Source organism: Adiantum capillus-veneris, chromosome 5 (genome assembly GCF_014529385.1).
Source record: "Adiantum capillus-veneris isolate H3 chromosome 5, ASM1452938v2, whole genome shotgun sequence".
Taxonomy (NCBI): domain Eukaryota; kingdom Viridiplantae; phylum Streptophyta; class Polypodiopsida; order Polypodiales; family Pteridaceae; genus Adiantum; species Adiantum capillus-veneris.
In genome coordinates, this window is record NC_140935.1 from 162520787 (window position 1) to 162530362 (window position 9576).

The 9576-nt window shown below is 44.3% G+C and overlaps 1 protein-coding gene across 2 annotated transcripts in view; it reads right to left on the reverse strand.

Moving 5' to 3' along the window:
- The window catches only part of LOC147458460 (5'-3' exonuclease family protein), a 55061-nt gene extending 47492 nt beyond the window's left edge, over positions 1–7569 (reverse strand). Inside the window, exons 1-12 of one of the 2 annotated variants that reach the window (XM_086513080.1) lie at positions 7087–7569; positions 6478–6597; positions 6264–6387; positions 6033–6170; positions 5749–5958; positions 5456–5633; positions 5236–5306; positions 5031–5133; positions 4655–4884; positions 4420–4462; positions 4050–4348; positions 3913–3973 (exon numbers count right to left, since the gene is read on the reverse strand). In XM_086513080.1, the coding sequence (XP_086369206.1) occupies positions 3913–3973; positions 4050–4348; positions 4420–4462; positions 4655–4884; positions 5031–5133; positions 5236–5306; positions 5456–5633; positions 5749–5958; positions 6033–6170; positions 6264–6387; positions 6478–6597; positions 7087–7247 (1738 nt within the window). In that variant the 5' untranslated portion in view covers positions 7248–7569. The remainder of the gene's footprint in view (positions 1–3912; positions 3974–4049; positions 4349–4419; positions 4463–4654; positions 4885–5030; positions 5134–5235; positions 5307–5455; positions 5634–5748; positions 5959–6032; positions 6171–6263; positions 6388–6477; positions 6598–7086) is intronic. The other variant, XM_086513081.1, reaches the window with a different exon arrangement.
- Positions 7570–9576: the final 2007 nt, after the last annotated feature.

Below are 9576 nucleotides of genomic sequence, written 5' to 3' on the forward strand. Positions count from 1 at the left end.
TGGAGGTAGCCATGCCACTGTGCACGGGGCTGAGTTGACAGCTTGGCAGAGGCTATGTATGACTTTGAGGGTCTTGGATGTTTGGCAGCACTTTGGCTTTGTGAGGCTCTTAAACAGCTTGGCCTTCTCTTGCTCGGACCGCAGAGTGGGAGGAGTGAATTTATCTCGGATAGATCGCTTCCACGCCAGTGACCACATCTGTGACTTGGGTGGGACAATTTGCATTTTAACTGGGACATCTTTTTCAGACCATGCACCAGCGATCCTCATTGTGACAGATAGACAAAGGAGGGGGAGCACGATGGTACGCATCCCTGCGAGGATCTTGTTGGACTCAGAGCTCAGAGAGCGAGTGGTGGCTCTTGAAACAGAGGGCTTGGACACGAAGGACTCTCTTGCTAACAGAGTGGCCTATGGACTTGCTCAACTTAGTCGTTTCTTTCTTCAGGAGTCTACGACTCGCCTAGCTTCAGCGAGGGAGGAGGAGCAACGTCTCCGACGGGGCGTTGCTTCCTTGCAAAGGATACAGGAGCAGTACCCAGACAGTCCTTGGTTGGAGGAGCAATTGCAACAGGCTCGCCAGGAGCTTGTCAACATAGAGGAGAGGCGCCTTTTCATCGACAGGCGACTCAATGGACCCAAGTGGGTAACATAGTGACTAGGGTGTTCTTTGAGACAGTGGGACCCTGTCATGCACACATCAGTGTCAGTTAGTTGAGAAGACCAGATGTGTCGGTGACTTCAGAGCCAGAGGATATGTGTGCAGTTTCTACTGACTTTTATTGTGACTTGCTGTCAGCAGAGCTTCAATTAAAGCGCCAGGATGCATGCAGAGAGAATGTTTGGGCACAGATGCCTTGTCTTGTGACTGAGGAGATGCGTCAAAGGCTTGAGCTGCCTCTTCAATTAGAGGAGCTCCATACAGCCCTTAGAGCACTTCCCCGAGGTAGTTGTCTTGGTGAGGATGGTTTGACTCCCAGTTTTTTCTTGGAGTATTGGGCCTTGCTTGGCTCAGACCTTTGCAGTGCTTTTCAGTACATCTTGCACACAGGAGAGATGCCTGACAGCGTGAGTGAAGGCTTGATCTACCTCATTCCCAAGGAGGGTGGCTCCTTGGATGAGATTCGGCAGCGACAGCCCATCACCATTCTCAACTCAACCTACAAAATTCTAGCCAAGGCTCTCAGTTTGAGGATTCAACCACTTCTAGAGAGCATTATACATGGGACCCAGACAGGTTTTGTCAAGGAGCGCAATATCCTTGACAACATCTTCACTTTTTGGGAGGCGTTTGCCCCCGCGCGCCTCCGAGGTGAGGATTTGGTGATACTTCTCGATTTTGAGAAGGCCTACAACAGAGTTGACTGGGACTTCTTGGAGGGCACTCTACCCAGGATGGGTTTCTCAGATGCTTGGATCAAAGGTGTGTCAGCTCTCTTCACACGTACACACAGTCAGGTGCTTTTGGCAAGAGGCAGAGGAGACCGTTTCATGCTCACACGCTCGGTCAGACAGGGCTATCCTCTAGCCCCCTTCCTCTTTCTGTTCTATAATGAGGTGATGAGCAGATTCTTGGTTTCACAGCAGGTTGGTCTGCGTGGCTTAGCGCTCCCTATTCAAGGCGATGAGCTACTGGATGCTGAGTTTACACACAACTCAACTTTGTACTTGGCGGGCCAGGAGGCCAACCTACACAGATGTGAGTAGGCTCTAGCGATGTTTTGTTGTGCATCAGGCGCACTAATCAACTGGAGGAAGACAGTGGCTTTCTGGGTTGGCAATGCTCCTACGTCTTGTCAGGTGAGGGTTTTAGATGGAGTCCCCCAAGAATTGCAATTCGCTACTTGGGCTGTCATGTTGGACTTGTCTCCTGAGCAACACATTGCTCCCCTCCTATCCATCAGGAGGAAGTTGTTACATTAGAATTCGGCACGACTCTCTTTGGCAGGCAGAGTTGTAGTGGCCAACCAGGTGTTGTTGGCTACTATGTGGTAGATTACATCTTGTTGGATCTTTTCGAGCTCCTGTATCAGCCAAGTAGAGAGGCTCCAGCACAGCAGAGCAGAGCCCTTCTTGGGAAGTTTGTTGTCGGAGGACTGCTTCCAGGGGAGGACCTTGGAAGGAGTTTTTGCTTCAGCGGCTTAGAGCTCGAGTGCCTCAAGCAAGAGGCCCCTCGAGACCTTTCATCAGATGGATCTTCACAGAGATGCGCAGAGTCAGTCTCAGCAGGAGACTGGAGGATCGTTTTGCTGTGAGCCTACTTCACTCTTAGGAGCAGCTTTCATTTACTTCCCTAAGTATACAGATGTGCACCTATACCGCCTAGAGATAGAGCTCCACCCCTCCCCCTCATATACCATGTATCTTGTATCCTAGCCTCCCATGAATCACCCCCTTCCATTGGACCACATTTTGTTACTTTGGCCTTTTGTCCTTTCTCGATACATCAAGGACACACTAGTGTATATTTAATTTCTCTCATAGGCCAACTTCAGCCTTTAATAGACATAAAAAGCTCTCTCTCTCTCTCTCTCTCTCTCTCTCTCTCTCTCTCTCTCTCTCTCTCTCTCTCTCTCTCTCTCTCTCAAATCAATCATTTGCTCCTCCAAGGTGTTTGGACCTATAACAAGGTTTCATAGGCTATATTAGAGAAGGGCTCAGGCAAACCCAAAAGCACTAGAGATTAAAACTTGAAAGAGCTTACTACCATTTTGGCAGGTAGGATACCTAAGTTAGAACTCTTGCCCTCTTGTATTTTGTGCAGGGATATGGGACAACCAGGCAATGCCTTGGATACAAGTTGCTTGTGTAATTTGCAACAAAAAGAGTCCAGCCTGCCTCCTTCCATTAAGAACAGCCATTAGCATGTGTACCTTCACCCTAAAGTTCCCTCTCTCGTACAACATCAATCTTCAGGCTGTACCCAGCAGGTCACTTGAACAACTGCTTGAATCACTGCAACAACACTAAATTAAACTGGAAACAGCAAACTGAGCTTGAAATAACACACGGAGTTCCATTGGCCCCCAAGTTCCAAATAACACTTGGAGTTTAGACACATTTCCCCTCTCAAAAGCATTGGCCCCCAGGTTAGAACTTGGGGGCCCTTGGTAGTATCTGTATTTCCTTATTATAGATCAGAAACGTTTTTACAACGGTTGAGTGAGACCACACACATAACCTGAGTTTACGACCGGTGCCCCAACCTTTAATTTATAGGTCCAAAAGACCCAAAAGCTTCTAAAAGCATCTGTAATGCAAGTTTACAACTTGGCCCTCAAAAGCAACTCTAGATCCCACTCTAGGAGACTGCAAACAAAGCATGCATAGTAAAAATGCTGCATAAGCAGTACGCATACAGCTAGCCACATCATCATAGTACAAGCGCCGCATAGAGCACCGCACATCATGGGCCACTGTACATACTACGGATGCCACGTAAGCACTCAGCATGCATGCGCTCCCCTGCTGCTCTCTAGTCTTTGCTTGGTCGTCCTCCATATGGACGGCCTTGGCTACGTCATCATTCTATGACATACTTGTCTCAATCACAGCCTAGGGGCTGAAGCCTGATCCGTCTTTTCATTCCTAGACCTCTCTCTCCCTCACCCCAAGGGACCAAAGGCCCATAGTTTCTTCAGCAAGCACCAGCTTGTCAAATGAAAGATAACCTAGGATACCTAACATTAGCTGCCAAAGGAGATTTTATGGACAAGCTTGATATCAAAATGATCAACAAGGAAACAGTATCGACACTTCAACATTGTAAGGGTTTTAGAAATATACCCAAAGCTGTTCTGACCGGTCATGGATAAGATATAAACATGGCTTGTTAGGCAGAAGAACGTGTAGATGTGCGCTTAACAGCTTTAAGACTAATATTACCAAATTTATTCAGCTAGGACTACTTACTTTCAGCAATAGAAATATGATCTACCAATTTGCTACCCTGCTTGACTTGAAGTCTAGCTCCCTGAAAATCAACAAGCAGAATGATCAAAGAGAGTCGGAGTCAAGCAAGTTGGTTTTACTTGAATACTTGAGCTTACATTGACAACCTTATCAATTGTGCCTTGATCATGCTTTTTGACTGGTGTAGGAAAACCATCAGAAAAATCAACATCAGGATTCCTAACTTTGCACGAGTCTGAACTTGGGACATCTGAGGGCCCTTCATCTACAAAAGCATTATCACTTGTTGATGGTTCTGCATCCAGGCTCCTGAGAGGCTTTTCAGCAACTTTATTCTTTGAAAAATATATGCTTCGAACAACACATTTCCCTCCACTCTTCTGAATACGACTCTTTCCAGTAAAGGATGTCTCAATCATCTTACAGCTTGCAGACTCTGAAACCACATACTTGATTCAGAAATTATTTCAACAGCACACTACATAAACTAACAAGTTTTAAGTGTACCTTGAATGTCTACTTCTGCTGACATTGGTAAATTTGCACAGACCTGTCAATAAGATCCCACATTCAGAGCTAAGATGCTGGTTCATTCCATCCACCAAGACATAATTCTTAGGTTAAGCCTTGCAGTCGAGCACTAAGAAGTATCTTCAGATTCAGTGTTTTGCATAACTCTTGAAAGAAAATATCCTTAATGATTGTAGCACAACCCTACTAGATAGTAAGTCAATACAATTACCATTTTAGAGTTTAGAAAGTCCAGAACTTGATCTTCTTCCTCAAGTGAAAATGAAAAGTCTGAGGCTCTACAATGTAATGCTGGGGGAATTTTCTGAGCTCTACACTCCAAAGTCTTTGCAAAAGTCACGTCCAAGCTCTCAAAATCATCTCTCAGCTCAAGCGAAACTGTCTCAAGCTCAGATGTCCTTGGAGCTTTGAATTGGCGTTTTGCTTCTGTGGATGCTGAGACTTTGAAAAGTTAAGGTTGTTCATTGAGCAAAATATAAAGAGCATTTGCAGACAATTAAAATTTCTGCAGACCTTTCATAATCCATATGCCACATACATCAATATACTTAATAACTTCATTTCATTTACAGCTGAATGAGGGATACGGAAGTAGCTCGTTAGCAAATTTTTCTGAATAGGCAGATCCAGCTGCCTTTTACGTTGTCTAATGGGGCTAGCATTTTTTGCCTTGAGCGAGCTGGATTTTAACTGATTGTTGGCAATATCACCAAACCAGATTAAAAAATTAGTTTCCTGGTGTGAAAGCTCAAAACAATTCAGGAGCAACATTTAGAACAAGAGAAATTTCACCTCAAATGGCATCTTACTGATTGGATCAACTTCACCCCTGGCAATAGCTTGTCCAAGCTTCTGTGAGAGAGATGTTTTACCAGTTAAGGAGATACCGTCCAATGCACTGTAATTAGCTCGGTTCATTCTTAATCTGGACAAGGCTATCCATTCTTAACAGCGATGGGAGAACGGAATTGCAAAAAGGATCTCAACATATCATAGCCATGATCAAAAGGATATTCGCCTAAGAAGGTCAAGCTCTGCGAAGACTCTAAAGGGAGTGGGGTCAAAGGTACAATGTCTTCAAGAACTGGATCATAAACTGGTTGGTGTTGAAATGTAGCGATTGCTTTTGCAAACATATTTTCATAGGAAGAAGGGACACTCACACCGTTGTACTTGAGGTGTTTGATGACCTGCACAACCACAATGAGAGCAAGTAAGGTGAGGTGGTAATGCGTGCCCATTCACACTGTTAGTAAAGGCTAGTTACGCAATGCAGACTCTGATTATGAATTACTGTTTTGACACCTTCTGGTAGTTGCGAAATCTCCTCATAAGACCATGTGCTCTTTTGATGCCCATGCCTTGTAGTGAAGGCAGGTAATCACAACCACTCAGAATGCACATTTCAAGAATCATTTGCTTTGTGAAGCTTGTAAAGTTAAGGTCCCTGTTTTTTGCAAGGTCGTTGTACTGAAACTCAACCCCTTGCCCAAACTTGTCCATTTTGAACAAAACCTGGATACAACAAAATCCTTGAGAGACCTCCGAGTTTCAGCAAGCTTTCAGCTAAGATGGCACATGCATCCCACCTTTGCACATCCAAATGGGATTGCATCAGAATCTTCTGTAATGATAACATCTGCATGGCCTTGGATGGATAGAAAAGCCAACTGTGCATCTGCCTCATATGGAGCCACAATGTAGGGTATGTGCTCTTCCTGCAAAACCTTGACTAGCCAAAGTATATGCATCAGATGTAGAAAACTGCATGTGCAGGTCTCACTGAGTAATTGGTTGTTCATGGGCTGCTATGTGTGCACCTTGACAAGTTGAAAAGCTATCTGCGGCGTGATGTCAACTGCTTTTTGATAGTAGTCGTAAGCAGCAGCAGTGTTCCCTGATTGCTCATGCTCTTCTGCCCTTTCAAAGTTGACCTTCCTTGACCTGCAAAACAAGGACAGACGAAGTCTTTAAGGCACGATGTTAATATCTCAATTACTAAGGACTGTACTATTGATTCACAGGAAAAAATACCTGGCTCGCTTTATCTCTTGCTCTTCTTTCATGGGCAGTCTGCCCCCGTCAAAAACAAGAAGAGGCCTTACACCATACTGACGCAAAAGGTTTACTCTGTGCATACAATAATCTACAAACCTGCCAAAGAGAGCAACACCATTTAGCATTCCCATGGAGAAGTAACGGCCAGTTCCTTTTATTGCCACAACAAGGATGGTACCCCTGATCGCAATGGAGCTCAGAGAACAAAGCCCTAAGCCCATTGTAAAGGAGATTTTCTCTATCAAAATAAGAAGCTTTAAATGACATCAAGGAAGTGGGGTCCTGATATCAAGCAGGCACGGTATGAGTATAAACAAGACACTGTTGACGACTTTTTATTGTCAATCTTGGGATCTTAAAGGTTTCATAATCAATTCATAGCGGGCATTCTAGACCTGTTACGTTTGGTTCTTAGTGCATGCCACTGGCAACACCCAGCCAAACAGATGTAGACCCCAAATTTGAACCCAATTTCCATGACTAGATTGCTTAATCTCTGCTCTCAACCACTTTAAAGATGACGTTAGAATGAGATGGGTTTTCTTTGATCAAGCAAGTCCAAACAGAGTAGAAGTGAGAGATTACTTGGTAGTGGGAAGGCCTTGACAAAGCTCCCTGCTACAAGTGATCGCCCCCTTGTGCAACCAGCTGTAAGTGTCAACGGCAGCAATCTTGCCTGAGTACTCCTTGATATGCACGGTGGCGGTGGTTGTTTTCAGCAATGGCAGCAGTCCCTGGATTCCCATTCTCACGATCACTCTTGCTAAAGGGCAACACAAGCCATAGCTGTTTTAGAAGGGCGAGTCTCACGGTCGAATTCCTGATTCATGAAGGGAAGCGATGGTGAGTGCCCGCTGGCTGTCTAGCACGGTGCGCCACGGGTGCATAGTGCCTCTCTGCTGCTCTCACAAGGGCACCGATGGTTTCGAGTGAAGAATGCCATGCAAAAGTCATCAGCACGCCCGATCTGCATTCATGGAGAACCTCTACCTTGCACATGAACCGGCCGCCAAGTCTGCCAAGGTCGCTGGGCTCGCCTTTGGGCTTTTCCCGCTAAAATCAAATTGAGTTTCTGAAATACTGTATGCATTATTTATTATGTCTGCACCATAATTTAAAAAAAGGAAAATAAGAGATGCATGTGAAGATTCTCTCTCTCTCAATTGGAGGCGGGGGTTGGGGACACAGAGCGGCAGTTGCTTCTCTCTCTCTCTCTCTCTCTCTCTCTCTCTCATGCCCCTAGCTTTAGTGCTCGCCCCCCTTCTTGTAGGGATCATGTTGACTTTGGAACACCTCACTCCTTGAGCACCTTAGTCATGAAGCCCCTCAAGCACCTCAGTCATAAAGCACGACGAGCACCTTAGTCAGCAAGCATGACAAGCACCTCAAGCTTGGGTCACGTTCCCACCTCAAGCTTAGCCCTAGCTTGCCTAAGGTCCTAGGTCTAAGGACTTTTAACACTAACTTTTAGTTCTTTAATGAAGCCCACCCTAAGGTCTTTCAAGCTCCATTAGCTAGCATTGCTCTTTGACAAACCATCTTTCATTTGGACCCATTGACTTTGGTCCCGTGCTGAGATAGATCCATAAGCACATGTCGATATTCTAACTCTTGTTCCCATTTATTCTCCCACATTAAATGATCAGTTTAATATGAGAAAATCATTTGGGTTAGTTAGATATTAGATTTTATAACAATACCTCTCTCTTTAAATCATAGTCGTCCTCGACTATGAGGTAGAGGAGATAAAGCCTTAGTCATTAGTCTATGTTTCTTGGCGGGTAGAGGATCCCTTTTTACCCTACGACATCATTCCAGAATGGATGACTACTCCATTTGGTGCTTGGGAGACTTAGCTGCCACAAGTATGTCTGCTCTTGATTCCATATCATATTCCCAAATTAGAGTGACAAATTCTACTTGGTGTTTGAGAGACGTCGTCATCACAAACATGATTCTAAGCATGCATACTACTTAAATTTGTGCACAATAAAAAGAGAACTAGTCTTATAAGACAAAAACATTGATCATTTAAAAGAAACATTTACATTTGCTTACTCTAATGTAGCATTGTAAGCATTGACAAGGTTCGTACTATCCTTAAGCTGTGTTCCTTGCATCCATCTAAGCATCTTCAAAAGGATCAATGTTTAACTTGATAAGGTACCGTCGGATAATCTTACTGTCTTAGTATCTTGTCTTCATGTCGAAGAATCGATTTGGGTTGAAGCACCTCTTCTTGATATATCTCGGGCCGGTCCTCAATGATTGGTTCTTGTGGTGGCTCTCCTTTGTAAGACTTAAGTAGGTTCACATGAAAAGAATTGTGAATGAGGAAATGGTTGGGCAACTTGAGTTGATAGGCCATCTCATTGATTGGTTTTAGGATTTGAAAAGGACCATAGTATCTTTTTGCTAGTTTAGCATAATACTTTTGGTGGCCTATAGGATTTTTGTCCGTAGTGTGCCTCAATAGAGCCTTGGGAAATTTGAGTAGGACCCAATCATTTTCCTTGAAATTTAAGGTCCTTCCATGCTTGTTAGCATCAACATTTTTCCTTTGCTGTGAGACGGATATAGCCTCCTTAATCTTTTGGAAAGATTCTTGTAGGTCTCGGCTATACTCATCGGCAGTGAAGATCTTCCCATGTACCTTTAGTAGCAAGGGACTTTTGGGTCTTCCTTCAATGATTTCGTCTCCATAGTAGTATGGACAGTGTTATTTTATGCATAATGTACAAGAGGTAGGTACTTTTCCCATTATAATATGCACGCGTGCTCGTTGTCTTTCTCTTGCGTAAGGAGTGGATGCTCTCTCTCCATCTCTCACACTATCTCTCTTGATTTCTCTTTCCTCCTCCTTTCTCACCCCCTTTGTCTACCCCCCCCCCCCCCTCTCTCTCTCTCTATGTATATATATATATATATATATGAATGAGAAAGAGCCGGATTACTATGGAAAGTTACTTTTACACATGTGTAAATAGCACAGGTATGCTCATTGCCAAAGGTGTATCTTTGTAGAGTGGAACCAATGGATTTACATGTAGAAAACATAATGCGGATAGTGTGATT